Source organism: Cylas formicarius, unplaced genomic scaffold (genome assembly GCF_029955315.1).
Source record: "Cylas formicarius isolate icCylForm1 unplaced genomic scaffold, icCylForm1.1 PGA_scaffold_4__25_contigs__length_36172078, whole genome shotgun sequence".
Classification (NCBI taxonomy): domain Eukaryota; kingdom Metazoa; phylum Arthropoda; class Insecta; order Coleoptera; family Brentidae; genus Cylas; species Cylas formicarius.
The window spans coordinates 24,845,199-24,862,460 of NW_026844334.1; the positions used below are offsets into that span (position 1 = coordinate 24,845,199).

Genomic DNA, 17,262 nt, shown 5'->3' on the forward strand with positions numbered 1-17,262 from the left:
TAAAAGTAAAAATCAGTTATAGATTGTTCACGATATGACTGTACCCCAACTTAGAGCCGCTTCACAATATGAGACAAATGGAATAGAATAAAAAAGGTGGTCAAATTTGGTTATTTTGTTAAAAACGTATCAACATTGTCAAAATGTTAACAGTTATAACTTTGGTTAAACTACTGGTCTTGTCATTCGAAAATAGTATAATGTGACATTATAAGGTCCTTACAATATAAGTAAGTAAGCAAGCTTTTAAAATTAATCCCTTTTTTACCATTAAAATGCTTTTCCACCTTCACTGCAACTTGCGTTGGACTTTTTGGATAGTTCAAGTTTTCCTAAAGCGCCTTTGTTTTTTAATTCTATTTTTAAATATTTACAGGGCGTAATTGTGGGTACTATCCAGAATTTATCCAGTTAACGGCCTGTCAACTATAAACCAAATTCTGTTGTATGAAATGTTTCTAACAGAGATTTAATTTAAAATTAATTCAGGTAGTACAAATATAATACATTTAAACAATATTTTTAGAGATAAATTAAAAAGGAGTTTTAGTGCTTACTTTTGGTTGAAACACTAATCAAATTATGGCAAAACTTTGATTAAGAGTTAATTAATAGATACGTATGTTTTACACATAAGTCGCGCAAGAGCCCATAGGTTCGCGGAATTAGAAAAAAAACATATAACACTACAATTTCTTTCAATAAGTTACAGCGACTTTCATATACTATCTAATTGAATACATTTCTGGGCTACCAGTGAACTACAAAACAAACGCCAGACAATAAAGTCCATTGTTAAACTCCTCAATGAATTGTCGAGTTTAGATCACAATAACTGTTCACTCTTAAGTTCAACTGCCAATGGTTTCATTCAACCACTGTGCGCAATTTGCATGATAATCACTGTTTTCTACTTACCCACTATCCTACCACGCGACAAAAATTAGCTAAAATTAACGGTTGATCTTCCCAATCAAACCTCCAGCATAATTAATAGTTTTTAGTCCAATTAAACAGGGTTTGCTTACTCTAATCATATATTGTATTTTAATAGTACATTTTAATACTACGTTTTCTTATTATGTATTACAGAAAATGACTCAAAAAATAAATTACTTAAAAAAATAAATCATTATACATAGAGTATATAGTAAACGAAACAAAACCTTTCTCAGTTCATTTAATTAAGTTTTTCCTATGATAAAAGTAAATCACAATTATGTTTAATAAGGTTTAATACTAGAAAAAGTCTTATAAAAAAGGAACTACAGAAAACGGGAAATTTTAAAAACTGGAACATCTGCGGATTAAAAATTCTGTTCAGTATAATGTCATAGACGATGTGATTAATTATTTATTGCTGACGATGTCCGGTTAAAACAACATGCGCTCTTATTTAAAACACAGTCCCCCATGTGAAAGCCATTAAAATGGATCGCAAGCTAGGATAGGAGATGGGCGACGAATCTTGGCGAATTCATTTTATTTGTTTAGGACTAGAGTACTATTAAAAATAATGTAAGACTGTTGGGATTTTTTTTCAACAATTTCGCATGGTAAGTGTTTGTCATGGCAACAAATTGTCTTAAAAATAATTTTTTACTTCCTGCTCTAAAATACTCAATTATGCACTGATTAAAGGTACGTAAAATGGCGCTTTAAAACGAAAGTTTTGCTACACATTGTCGCGCGTAGCTGCGGTTTGGGAGCGATCGGATGTTTTCGGTAGATTTAAAACACTGGCAGTATGTTGCCGATTGTCAGTCCTGACAATCACGTCACGCGTCAAATATACCGAAAAATCAATGATTGTGGAAAAGTATAATATGCATTGGCGAGAAAAGTGGACTGTATAATTTGTAGGGAATCGACGAATTAAGGCCTTACCTTAGTATGCGTTTGATAGCACTTATAGTCACGGATTATGCGGGGAGCCGGCCGGCTGAGGAGATTGTCACTAACAGATAATTGTTAATTATATAGTCACTAAATAAAAGTTAAAACGACCGAAAGAGTAAAGAGGGAAATCACGAGCGACCAATTAATACGTGTTATTTTTGGCGTAAAGTTCTACCGAGTACCGATAGATCGATACTTTTTGAGTCCAAAATACGGAAACCTCAAACTTGTACTTTGCAATTGCGTATAGGTCTCAAAACGTACCGCGAAATTAAAATAAATTAAAAGTGTCAAAATAACTTGTAGTAGTAGCAAACTATTTTCCCTTTTAATATTAGAACAACTAACATTAGAAAAATGACTAAATTAAATTAATTGATCTATTAAAAAAACATGCAAACGTAACAATGTTTATTAACTTCTTCAAACACTCGTTTATTAAACATCGCTACGCGCGTGCCAAAACGCAATTAACTATTAAGAGTAGTTACAAAAAGTTCTTATTATTTGAGTACTTTCTGAGTTATTGTTGTACTTTCTTTCAACTGTGCTAACTTTTACAAACGCGATTGTATAAAAAATTGTCTTCTAGCGAATATAATGTTCAAAATTATAAATTGGCGAAGAATTATGTTTGTTTTTTATTTATTATATGTTATTTTTCAAGATTATGACAGAACTTTCATCGTCATCTATAGATCACAGATATTATTAGACTATTCATAGAACAATCAGAACTGACAAACGTCAAAATATCCCAACCCATGACTAACATAACGGATATGGAATTGGCTCGAGACAGTGTTTAATAAAGGTCATTTTTTAAAGTCACACTTTCAGGGCGTCATCAGTGCATAATTGGGTATTTCAGAGAGTAAAAATGTATTGTTCATAAATAATCACTTGGACCATAACACATATATAAAAAGTACTCTGCTGTATCTCATCTTGTGAAATCCAAAGGATGTCAAACAGATTCACAGTATTATAGGTTTTTTTATAATCGAGAATATGAGGAAGCCTAGTAAATAGTATGCATGAAGGTAGAGGCACTATTCAAAAACATAAAATAAACAACCTACACACGAGGTTTGATTATTGTGAATTTGATTTCCATTTATGATATTATTTCCCAGTTAAAATTGAAATGCTTAAATTTTTAAAACCTAGCTGGCGCCGTAAATGGTTTTTCTTCTTCCTTTACCGAGGAAGCCAACATGTTATAATAAAATGTGTGAAAATCCACCTCGTGCTTGACCTTATTCACGATAGTAAATCTACGAAACAGCAATCCGTTATAATTCACCCGCGGAGGAGCGAAGTGGTTGTGTTGTTCCCCAAAATACATTATGGAACCCTTAGTCGTTACTCTAGCCTTGCATTTGGTGTATTTCTTTGATCTGCATTCCCAGTACGTTCGGAGATTATTCGGTTGAGAATGTCTCGTGAAGATGTAATCATTCAAAATCATTTGTGGATTTTTTCTTCCCGTGAAAAAATAGGCGACTGCTAAAAAAAGAAAAACTTAGTATATTAAGAAAATTTTTTAATATTAAAAATTAGGGGATCTAGTACTTACGTGTCTGAAATAATGCCGCAGTGCTAATTTTGTTGATTACGTACCCCAGACCTTAGATGTTGTTAAGCCGTCATCCCCGAAGATCTAAATTTATAAGGACGATACTCCCACTAATTGTAATATTTATGATAATTACAATAATATTGCTAAATCGGATATAATAACCTATAGAGATTTTTTTTATTGTATATTTTTGGATGTGCTGGAAATTTTCTTTTTGGCGATATATCGCATACTAATTAACGTTGGATTTCAAATTAAATATGATAGCATCATATTGTTATAAAATCTCATTTCCCAAAAATTTTGAAAAACGTTGGACAACTTTCGGGATGAAAAATATTACATAAGTAAATATTAATAAACATTCACAGTAAGAATATGATTAATATTTTAATATTATGAAAATTTGTTATGCGAATATTATTTGCAAAGATTAAACAAAAGCGTGATTTAAAACCCAACCACAAACTCAAATTTTACCTACAATATAATTTACTCGCGTCATCCGACTAGTTGACCTACTACAGCAAATCCATATTTTCAGAATAATTTTAAAATGTTAACAAGTGATGGAGGCACCGTCCAATAAGTAATGCGCTAATTAACAACAAATGTTGAATCAATATTTTAATAAAAAAAAATATATCGGTATATCAATAGAATAATAAAAGAAAAAAGAATTGATTACAAAGTGTCAGCGATATTCATAATACGCAATCTAATTTCGAAGCTCCATTTAAACAGGTATTTATATTGTACTGTGTTCCGTCTGCGTATTTATCATCAGATTTATAATTAATATAACAAAATAATGTAATACATTTGGAAATGCTTGTCAGTAGCGGATGAAAGTATCTCGATAAATTCGAAGTTGTACAATTAAAGGAAAAGAACAATAAAGTTAAACCTTTTTCTTAAATATAATTCGCACTTTTTGAGGTGAAAGTGTTTTTGAGGGAATACTCGAGGCTGTGTGATTGTGTTCCCCACTCACATAAACAGTAGCATCTCTGGTAATTATCCTTGCTCGGCATTTGATCGTCCTTTTGCATACGCACTCCCAATAAGTCCTGTCGGTTTGTTTAAAATGTATTTTGAATACGTAGTTATTGTATAGCATCAAGGGATATTTACGACCAGGGAAAAAATAAATAGTCCCTAAAATACCCATTTGTTATTTTCAATCAATGAGATGTAACAATTATATTTTACAATTACATTACACTTTAAATAATGAAAACAGAGTGGCAGCGCACAAAAAATGAAAGGAATACGGTTAACCATAATATAAACCTTTTTGTCTGTATTTTTATTTGAAAAATATTTACACATATCAATTGTCAAAAATTACTAGTTCAAACTATTGAAAAACTTTTTATACACAAACTTATAATTTTAAAAACCTTGGTTGTAGTTTTTAAAACAGGATATACACAGCTGGAAAATTTTGGTATAATCAACGTTTTGCAAATAAATTATTGTTAACAAACCTAAATCCCAGTACGAATCAAAATGTTGAAGAAAAAAATGTGGAGTCTAGGTTTGGGTATTACAGGTTATTAAAAATTTTCGGAATTGTTGATATTCATTCAAGGCATATTATACTCATTTAAACATAAAAACTAAACTAAAACGAAAACTGGTGCCATTTGCATAGTATACGTAGGTTTTCAGAGAAACTTCCACAGGCTACTGTAATACGATTTACAAAACTTCTGGATTCCTACTGCGTCGGTTGTTGTTGGGTCGAACTTGCTAACGTTTCGCTAATCAGAGCTTAACTGAAGCTCAACAACAACCGACGCACAAGGAATCCAGAAGTTTTGTAAATAGTATCCGTCGTTATAGTGTCGTAGAGCGTTCCTGGCAAATGTAACGGAGTACCTAATCGATTTCCCGTTGATTCTTTCGAAGATTAAACTTAAACAAAGCCAAATCATAATTTGACATCACTACTATACTCTGTTCCAAAATATATCGTAAAGTTGCCCTTTCTTATAAGCGGATTCAAAAAAAAAAATATCATTTTAAAACAAATATTTTATTCTTATAGCTTCCTTTTCACTTTATCTAAAGTAGAGACAATTTGGTCTTACCAGACGGTGGGACTGAAAGTCAATGAATTTCTTTCTTTCATTCAACAAATGCACTGTCGAAAATATCCTTTATCAAGGATAATGGTGTTTTTGTAAGTGAGCAGCCTCTTGTTTAACGGACCCTCTCTTCAGTCCTCAACATTCATATATATTTTTCACATGTAATGACAAGTGATTTCGACGCACCATAACGGTACGGTAAAACGAGTTATTCAAGACTGCCAATATCAGACCCGTAGTGGACATTTACCTGACGCACCCTTGTCTCTTACCTACGAACAAATAATTGAGTCTTTTGGATTGACGAAGATATACTTTGAGACGCTATGTACTTCGAATAGCAAAATATCAAGTGTATCAAATGACATACTTGTACCATTCAATTCTAAGGAATAAGGGTAGTTTGGAAATATCTTCATAATAATACAATATCCCATATAACGACATTACTTTAAGTCTATCTAATTTAGAAAGGTGCATATAGCATATTATATAAACTACACTTTAGTCATAAGTTTGTACAGGCACGACCGCAGCGCAAAACAGCAGGAACTCCTTCACTGAGTAACATGATTATCGGAATTGAAAAATCTCAATTTTTGTAAATATACCATAAACTTCGGCTCGGCCCTCACCCGTGAGTGAAGTACCGGAATCGTTCGAAGAGGCTCGCGACAGTGTTTAATTGACGCGACATGAACAACAGGTGTGCGCAAAGTGCCACTGCGCATAATTGGGTATTTGAAATAGGGAGTAGAACCAAACATCGAGTGCACCGTTGAGTTGCTAAAACTGATCGACACTCGGCGCACTGTTTTTAGGCTAATTTAATACAAATAGAAATTCTAGGATCACATACAAATGCAATTGATGCAACAACTATCGCCGGTAGTGTCTAAAACTAAAAATGCAACTTTTTTAAAATTACAAACTTGAGAAATCCTTTAAAAAAAATATATTTATATATATTTATTTAGTTTTTTTTTTAAACAATCCGTAGTGTCCTTATATCTCCGTTTAGAAGTTCAGCTATATCAATACTTTTTTAATATTTACTTTAATAATTAATTTTGTTTACATAATATTTTTTGTGAATAGAATTATTTGGAAGTTCAGTAACATATTCGGCGAGGTTCACAAAACGATCACCCAAGTGGGTATAAAAATTAGTTTTCGAAAGACTCTCTGCTACCTTTCTTTATATTATTATTTAAAACTAACAACAATAACCAAATATTTTATGTTAATTTGACCTCACTGTCCCAACCCTTTTGCATTTTTGATATTTTTAAACTACATTACAAACTGGACTGAAAAAAAATCATCAAAAATTGTTATTAAACTTGGGGTTCTTTATTAGTGGTGCATTAACTCTTAGAAAAAGAAATTAACTAGTTAAATTGAACTTAGACACCAGGAATAAAAACAAGAATCGTGGCTATAATAATTAACTAATTTATTAGAGCTAGAGAGGGAAAAGCAATGAAATTGCAACACAAAAAGAAGAACATCTCAAAAGTTTTATTTAATGTAATTGGAGAATAAACAAATAAATTTCTAGAAAAAAATTAACCTGGTATTGCCGAAAAAATTGTTATCATTTCGTGGCTGCGTTTATGGTGACAAGCTTGCAATGCAATGTTTCGAGATCACCATCAAAGCTGAACTCCTCATGAGAATGCTTTCCTTGAAGACACACTACATGATCATTTGCATGTCTAATATAAAGCATTGCGCGACATTTGGATTTCCGATGCATTGAGCAGCGGTACCTTGCTCCATCTCTAAGACTTGTATGTAACCAATACTTGTTCCTGAGAAGGACTACGCTGTGCGTTCCGTTTATGAAATAGAGAAGATCTAAAAAGAATGGAAGGACATTAGACATATTAAGATTTAAACTTGAAATCAAGGCACTTTGTACCGTAGAATAATATTGTATGTAGTTAGTGATTTTGTTATTTTTGGGCGAAATAAAATCTAGATTCCATAGCATCTATTTTTATGGCGAAGTTTGATGCTAACGGCGTTGTTATCATGTCACTTTTTGGCCTATATCTATATAATTTTTACGTAAAACATCATATTTTACACCTATTTTAGATCTGCGGGATGTGCAAAAATAACTAAGTTGGGTTAATGCTACAAGTAATTAATTTAGACCGAAAACTGTCTGTAACTTGAATAAAATATGGAACACATGCAAACTATTTAAATTAAATAAAAAAAAGACAAAAGAAAATATTTAAACATTCTAAATGCGTTAAAAAGCATTTGGACGTATAACGAATGGATTTTGTTACGTAAGGTCTGCCTTGCAGCACGTTAGAGAACAAATTTCACTGGCGACCCAATTGAAAATTCATATAATTCACATAAAAAGAATTTTGAAGATCAATCAATTTCATAGTACTAAACTAATTAAGATGCAACCTACTTTTTTTGTAAAGGGGACAAAGGCATGCAAATACATTCAAATGATTACTCAAGGAATGTCTTTAGACACTCTACTTAATTTCGTCCAATCAATACGTTAGTTGCTATTCAAACATTCAAACATATATATATATATATATATATATATATATATATATATATATATATATATATATATATATATATATATATATATATATATATATATATATATATATATATATATATATATATATATATATATATATATATATATATATATATATATATACATCCCGCTATTTTCCGAGCGTCCTTTCATGGATCCGTCTCTGAGCGTCCAGTATCGTTTTCTTCAAGATCCCTACTTTAACAAGTGAATATTTTGAAGTTTTATAAACGAGATGGCGTTGAGTTTCCTTAGGACAGATTTTACGAAGATCATTTTTGTGAAGTTTTATGATACTTATATGTCGGCGTCCTTTTATAGAGGTACCTTGCTAGCGTCCAATATACACGGGAAAACTTTTACATTTCAGCATCCTAGCGTCCGTATGTATATTTTTCATTTATTGGGCAGATTTCTGAGCGTCCGAGCAACGTTGCCCGATTGATTGTGTATTAAAGTACATATAAATAGATTTGGTGTTTAGAACACGCTTCTCCTTTTTAACATGACGGTGCACAGTCGAGCGGGTATAAGGCGATTCATGTTTTCGCTATATTTTGAAAAATGTTTTGTTGCTAACTGTTTTATTTTTTATTTTATTTTTTTTTTGTAGATTTGGTAGTTTTTAAAGCTCTTTGCTAAACTTAATTTCTTTGTGTAGATGTTTTCTTTAACACGTCGCCCGATTTTGGAAAGTAATTCTTGAATTTTTTGATTCTTGAATATGTTTGCCAGAAATATTGCACATGTATTTACGTTAGCCAGGCGCTGCTTGGACATAAACCTAACCAATAATAATAATAATTGAAAGCAAATACTATTATTAATTTTTCAAAGAAACTTCCACAGGCTACTGTAATACTTTCTACAAAACTTCTGGTTTCCTCCTGCGCCGGTTTTTGCTGAGTCGAACTTGCTGACGTTTCGCCAATCTTCCTGTTGGCTTCTTCAGGGATTGAGTGAAACTGGCTCGCATTTTACTCTGTACCTGCATATATATTGTTTGAGGGGGGCGGAGCTAAATGAGGGGCATGAACACCGTCTCGGATCACTGATTCCCATGTTGGTGACAGGTAAAGACCAGAGTCGCGGTTAAGATTCTTTGGTTGTTTAGAGAATTGTTTGATTACATACAAGAATTCGCCAACAGCTGATGAATTTATTTGTCTTAGTCGTAAGGCTCTTTCGTGTTCTTTGAGCCTAGTTGATATTTTTCGTCCGGTTTCTCCAATGTATTCTTTGCCGCATATGCAACCCAGAAGTTTTGTAAAAAGTAAATACTAATATTTAAATATTATTTTTTTAAATTGTTTACTAAGTTCTTGACAGTTGACTTATTTGCAGATCAATAAATTATGGTACCAAACTAAGAAAAACTGTTAATTTAGAAATTATGTAATATAATTTCAACTGGCCAACTGAGGCAATATTACTGTGTTGTTTGTGCTTAATGTTGGTCTAAAATGGGCCGATGTTAGTTATTTGGAATAATTAGAAGTTACTATTTTAGTTTAATTTAAAAAAATTATAAAGAACACAGACAACTGCGATGAAAACGGCATTCGTTACTCGTTAAAATTAACATTTTCTTCAGAAGGCTATTTACAAATCTTCTAGATCCCTTCTGCATCTTTTGTTTATAAATAAAGCTAGCTGACGTTTCACCAATCATCCTGATGGCTTCCTCAGAGCTTAAGTGAAGCTTGCTTACATTCTATTCTGAACTCACTGATATACTGTTTGAGAGAGGCGGAGCTACAAGAGTGACATGAACATTGTCTCGGATTTCCATATTGTTGAAAATCAGAGTCGCGGTTAAGATTGTTTGGTTGTTTAGAGATTTCTATTAATTTTCGGATATTTCCCTGGTAGAAGAATCGATTACATTGATTAATTTTTAATTTGATCGAATGAGATTTCGGTGTCATTATTGTTTTCGGCAACTGCTTATGACTCTATTTGTCATAGTCGTATATTTTTTGTTCTGTTTCTCTGGTTAGTTTTGACATAGCTCTTTCAGATATATTGCAATTCGGGAATCTGGAATCAAACATATTCAACCAAATTGAAAAATGCTTGTCTGGAACATATTTTTCTTGTAACGGTCAAATTTATGAACAGGACCAGCTGTGAGATCTCCAGAATGGTTGGCGAAACGTCAGAAAGTTCGATTTATCAACCACCGACGCAGGTAGAATGCAGAATATTTGTAAATAGTCTTACATTATTCTGTGAAAGTTTCCTTTAAAAAAAATCTTCAGAAATCTTTGCTAAACAAGTTTGATAAACGCCATATTAGTTTATTTGGCACGAATGGAGCGAGTGCTTAATAAATGAGTGAAAGAAGAAGTTTACAAGGTGTTGCATACTATATGCGTGTACCTTGACCATCAGAATCGACAAACCAAAGCACTGGCTAATATATCACCGGAAATATCCGCAGTGGCTCGCAGCCCTACGTAACGTCTTTAAGCCACACTGTATAATGCGTATTTTAGAGCAGGAATGTAAAAGGGGGATTTTTTTAAATCAATTTGGGAATAAATTTAGATGATATCCAAGGAACTAAAGAGACACTTTTTATCCCGAGGCAAAACTTTATAGAGAATATGTCGAAAATCACCTAAAAAGATACTTTATTTCAGAGGTTCATTGTTAGGATTTAAGTTTAGGTACATTAAAAAAAGTAATATATGAAAATATTGTTCAGTGGCAGTGGTGATACATTATTGTACTTTACTTTTCATCCCTCACATTCCTTGTTTAACTTCATTTTTATTTATATCTTAGGGCACAATGAAGAAAAATAACTATTAAAAAGAACACTTTTATCGAATAACTTTTATCAAAGTTCATTTCAAAATAATAATTTTTACTAAAATATAGAAATGTTACTTTTCACATTTATTTTGGTTTGATTAAAAGCAAAAGTCAACAACTTAAATCGTTCAATAAAATAGTTCTTATATGTTGCGCGCTTTAATAGGCGACCTATTAATATTAATGAAATATTATTAGACGATAAAATCAAAATATTTTATTACCTAATTATTTAGATAAGTATTTAGCAAATGATATTTTAATTTGCAAATTCCAACAACTTCTTTCCTATTGCATTAAACAACCATTTATGTTCAATATTTCTATAATATAAATATTTATATTCGATATTTTTAATATTTCGAACACAGTTCTAAATAGCATTTAGCAGAAATTATCGAAAGAAAGTAATAAATCTAAAAATGTGCCCAAAAATTAAAAAAGATTCAGAAGTTATTGCATAGTATTCGCATATAAAAAACCAAAACTTGTTGGTGCCATTTTGTTTAATTAAAACATTTTAATAATGTTGCTTCATGGATCTGAAGATTATATAATGCAATAATAATAAAATAATCGAAAAATAGCAATTTGTGCAACTAAATAAAAAATATAATTTTTTTTAAGTGATCGAGGATGGCTCGGTTGGTAAGTCGTTAGACCTGCCAACTCGACTTGCAGTAGAAGTTGTTGGTTCGATTCCCACCTGGAGTCTTGGGTGTTGTTATTGCGTTTGTTGTCCGACTTTAACGACTGACTTCAATCTAGTCAGGCTTCTAAGTAAAGACAGACGCGAGTTCATTGAATTAAGGTAAAAAAAAATGCAACCGGCGGACAAGTAGTTGAAAAAAGAATAACTTTATGCAATGAGCGGATTTTCTCACGAAGAGAGCAAGCGAAACAAAAGAGTTTGGCGACGTGTCACAGAATGTTGTTTTAAATTCTAATATCATATAAAGCGTACGGCATTGGCAACAGGATATAAATATGATTTTTGTAAATTTTGAATTCTTTACCACACATTTCGAAAATAAACTTTTATTAATTATTTAATTTTTTAATAGAAAAAAAAAGTCTTGTGTATTGGTGTTACGTTTACGTTAATTCCAACTTAGCCTACTTCCGAATTCGTGGTAAAAAAATAAAATTCTTTATTTCCACCGTCTCTACATGCTCGAACTACGGAGCGCCAATCGAGTTCATTCAATATGAAAAACAAAACAACTAGGCGAAGCAGAGCCGTTAAACCACAATTTCGCGCCAGTCTGCAAAAGTTAATAGTGACAGTGTTGCCACGTAACAAAGGCGCAGAGGACGCCTGGAAATCGACGAGCTGAAAGTAGAATATATCTTGTAAAATATACAGAGACTGGGTCTCGCGCCTCTACCGGGTATACAGCTGAACTAACAATGTACAAGAAAAATCAGTTTACTATGATCGTAGCGTCTTTGTGAAAATTTTAATTTAGACTACTTAGATCTTGTTTATACCGTTTCTATAGCGCTGCATCCGGGCGTCCATATATGGACGCCCGGTTATAGACGGACGCTCGGAAAATAGCAAATTGTTAATGTACGGACGCTTGGAAGATAGTGGGATATATATATATATATATATATATATATATATATATATATATATATATATATATATATATATATATATATATATATATATATATATATATATATATATATATATATATATATATATATATATATGATAACACTATATTCCGGGATATCATCCGTTCGCTCGTTGAACTCCGACTGGAATCCTGCATCCGACTGGAATCCTGCAAATCTTGCATCCGACTGGAATCCTGCAGACGTTTCGCCAAAATCTCACTTGGCATCTTCAATGCTCGCGCTCCGAAAACACTTCGAACACTCGGGTGTTCGAAGTGTTTTCGGAGCGCGAGCATTGAAGATGCCAAGTGAGATTTTGGCGAAACGTCTGCAGGATTCCAGTCGGATGCAAGATTTGCAGGATTCCAGTCGGATGCAGGATTCCAGTCGGAGTTCAACGAGCGAACGGATGATATCCCGGAATATAGTGTTATCACATTTTTCCATCCGTGAATCAATACGTGAGAATATATATATATATATATATATATATATATATATATATATATATATATATATATATATATATATATATGTATATATATATATATATATATATATATATATATATATATATATATATATATATATATATATATATATATATATATATATATTTTCACGTATTGATTCACGGATGGAAAAATGTGATGACACTATATTCCGGAATATCATCCGTTCGCTTGTTGAACTATATATATATATATATATATATATATATATATATATATATATATATATATATATATATATATATATATATATATATATATGTATATCATTATCAATCTTATTACTAGCAAGCAACATAATTTTGCTACTCCTATTCATTCTGAAACCATCTAGAAACAGAACGGAAAAATGCCAAAAAATCACGAGAATTTGAAAAGTCCCCCTAATGGTAGAAAATTATAGGTACCTACCTATTCGTCTTTATACTTGACGCTTGCCGCACTCAACACAAGCCAGAACTGGCAAAAATAACCGAAAAAATAATATAAGTTAATAATGACGCTTCATACGCGAACAAGTATATGATAAAAACAGATTTGTATATATTTTACCCTTAACATTGATGGCAAGGTGTGTGACGCTCTAGACGCGAACAAGTTTCCGTACAATATACTCAATGTGAATATACACATAATCTTCGGTAGCCCCGCTTACGGTCTACGCTAGGAACTACATTATACTTTTCACGTTTATTCAGTGACAAATATGGCGTCTTCGTATTATTGGTTCAATCGGCTTTTCGTAGCGTAACAGATACGTTGGCAATGTTAAAACATGGCTAAAGCTTAGAGCGTCAATATACTGACGCTCCGTGCACACTGACGCTCTAGTGAATATAATTTCATAATAAATAGACGCCGTAAGGATAGTGAGATAAATATATATATATATATATATATATATATATATATATATATATATATATATATATATATATATATATATATATATATATATATATATATATATATATATATATATATATATATATATATATATATATATATATAGCAGTATCTCCCAGTTCTTGATGTATAGATAACAAATAACAACAAATAACTGTTCAGTAAATGTTTATTGAATGTTTTTCGCAGCAGAAAATGATACAGAGTTGCTTGAGTCAAACTCTTTAATAATGGCCCATGCCGCCATGGTATTTTATTTATTCTTAAAAAACATACCAGAAATAATTAATTATAAGCTTGCCGGGGAGACTATAAAACACAAGTAAAATGGCACGCCCAAGTATTTATTCTTTAATAATTGTTATGACACGCGACACCATGGCACTTTTGTATTTGAATGCTTTTATTTTAGGTGGGTGATTGTGTTCCCCTCTGATGCAGGCTATTCTTCCACGCGTGATTATCCTGTTCTTGCATCGCTTTTCCAGTGCATAATACTGACTACACAACCACACAGTTTGGTTGGGTAATTTTCTGTAGAGCCTGTAGTCGAAATCATCCAGTATTATTTTCGGGTTTTTTGTGCCGACATCAAAGTAAATAATACCTGAAACTCTCGCAATTTACTTAAGTTGTCCTGAAAACCTATTCTTTAACATCGATTTTAGCTAAACATTACTTTAATAGAAAGGGTACAAAAACATTTCTCTAATTTCTATCCTCCGGTGTGTCCCTGTAGATTAGTCGATAAATAGTGTCCTATGTATTCACATTCTTGAGGTTGTGTACCAATTCGTAAGCACTTTTGATTTGCATGTCATATCATCAGCGATAATACAAGGAAGGGCGGAATTAAAACAAGGAGAAGGTTGACGGTTGCCAAATAAAAACCATATAAAAAATCTGTGGACATATTAGGTATTTTATTTTCCAAACACACCAAATCAGGATATTGTTTAAGTGGTCGGATACCTGACTATATAAACAGATTGAGACAGCATATTCCTGTACTTCTCTTTTCTTGGCTTGGCTTCGTGAATGTGATTTCCGTAGATTGACACCACTCGACCGCTGGTGATGATTTTTACCTTACAGCGCACCGCTCTATGATTGAAGTAATGGTTGCACATCCATGTTGTTTGGTTCGTATCCTTTCTGTATATAAGAAAATCGTGGTCGTCGACGATTATTTTAGGATTTTTCGTTCCTACATCGAAGTAAATGAAACCTAGAATACGCTATTGGTAACTAACAGACCACAAGTTGTAAACTATTACTAAAACAACATCCAACTTATAGAACGATTAAAGTGAAATACAAATGTTCTAATAACATATTTTCTACTCCGTAATCTAATACATCCAATAATACACTGATGACGCTGAAGTTTTATAGTAGCACCTTGTAATAGGGTATTTTAGAGTAGTAAGTAGCAGAAAAGATTTTGTTTCCATATAGTTTTATTAATGCGATTGGGAACTTTTAAGTTCGCGTAACCCATGTAGTGTGTGTTATTGAAAGCCATTGAAGAAGTACCGGGCATAGTGATTGCTATTGATTAGACAAAGCGTTGATACAAGCATTTAAAAATATTGATGCGATTATTTAAAAAGTCTTGTGATATGCATAGAGCGATGCATGGAGGTAAGGTAAATAAGTCTGTCGGGTTTTGTTATACGTTAGACCAGTATTTCTACCAGTAAGTTGTACTTGCCGCATACAATGTCAACTGTGATTTATCACAAAAAGAAGTGAATAAACAATCAAATTACTGCAGTACTAATATCTACATGGCTCAAATTGTATGGTGTTCGACTTACAGTGTGTCATTTTTTAGGAAATGTGTTTAATGTTCGAAGGTTAACATTATACATTATATCCAAAGAAGATGCGACATTTTATTCATAAATAACCGACAGCCAATATAAACAAACATTTATCAATGATTTTATCCTCAAGCTTGTGACGATAGGACAGATTGTCCATGGCTTAGATCCGCTTGGAAGTATCAAACCTTTGAGATCTCACATTGAAAACTAAAATCAGGGTGATGGTAACTAGTTGTTTCGCACTCCAAACCATTTTAAATAACTGTGTGTAAGAGAAAAAACACTTCTCAAATAGCAAAATCACCAAGATCAAATAACCAAATTTGAGGTACAAATTCATGTCAAAAAACTTTCTACGCGTGTGCGTTTAGAATATATTTAATCGATCGGTTAGGCATTAGGGTTTAGTCAGGACTCCTCGATAATGTCTTTGAGCTTAACCGATTGGGATAAAACCTAGATTTCTAACACCGAGAAAACATAGAATCACAAAATATTTGCCCGGTTGAAAGGAATGATTGGAACTAAGAATGTATTCAGCCGTGAAATACTTTGTTGATTATGTTGTTCGCTTCTGATAAGGGTAACTTATTTCATGTAAGTATTGCAAATAAGCGGAACCGTCGCCAACAAATGTTTTTCGCACCTGTCAATATATTTATTAAAAACTTTACTGTATTTTACAGTAATACAAAGTCTCAGACTCAATTCGGAATACAGAATTAGAAAAGACATTTAAAGCACATATAAGATTATACTAAAATAACAGAGGATTTTTTTCGGTCGTATCTAGTGATGCCTTAAGTCGCTCCCTCTCTGATTATGGTAACGCTTTGCGTCAACATGTCCTTTTTGTAGTTGTCCCTTTTAGGGGGTGGTACATGATTGTGCGGATTGGGAGAGACAGTAACAATCCGTCCCGTAGTAACCAATCTTGACTTGCACCTGTTAATCTTGCTTCTAAAATAATGACTGCACATCCATATGGTTTTGTTCGGCTCCTTTCTGTAAATTAAGTAGTCGTAATCGTCCAGGATAATTTTGGGGTTTTTAGTTGCCATGTCGAAGTAAATAAAACCTAAAAAGTGGTCTACTAAGTAAATAATTCTATTTATTATGCTCTGTAATTATGTCTCTAATGAGAAAATTACCTTTTATGAAAGATGATCTTTGTGAAGTCGTGATAATGACCCGTTATAAACAAGAAATTATGATTAAATATGCATGATTAAATATAAGGATAAAAATTAAAACGAAACAATAGAAAACGGGAAACTCTATGACTAGAAGAATGAACATTTGGATTTTTATACGAAATATTACAAATTTCAAATACCCATATTTTGCAAATAACTGAACTTGATATATGCATGTATAACAAAACTAAAAGGAGATGTCACGTAAA

The 17,262-nt window shown here is 32.2% G+C and overlaps 1 protein-coding gene across 33 annotated transcripts in view; it reads right to left on the minus strand.

Annotated features, from left to right (window-relative positions):
• The window catches only part of LOC132701449 (modifier of mdg4-like), a 131,526-nt gene that overhangs the window by 54,067 nt on the left and 60,197 nt on the right, over positions 1–17,262 (minus strand). The window contains exon 4 of one of the 33 annotated variants that reach the window (XM_060669346.1): positions 2,510–3,408. The exons of 29 other annotated variants lie outside the window; for them this stretch is intronic. In XM_060669346.1, the coding sequence (XP_060525329.1) occupies positions 3,059–3,408 (350 nt within the window). In that variant the 3' untranslated portion in view covers positions 2,510–3,058. Of the gene's footprint in view, positions 1–2,509; positions 3,409–7,159; positions 7,438–14,943; positions 15,257–16,479; positions 16,936–17,262 lie in introns of those variants that run through there. 3 more of the 33 variants (XM_060669362.1, XM_060669353.1, XM_060669348.1) reach the window with 3 other exon arrangements.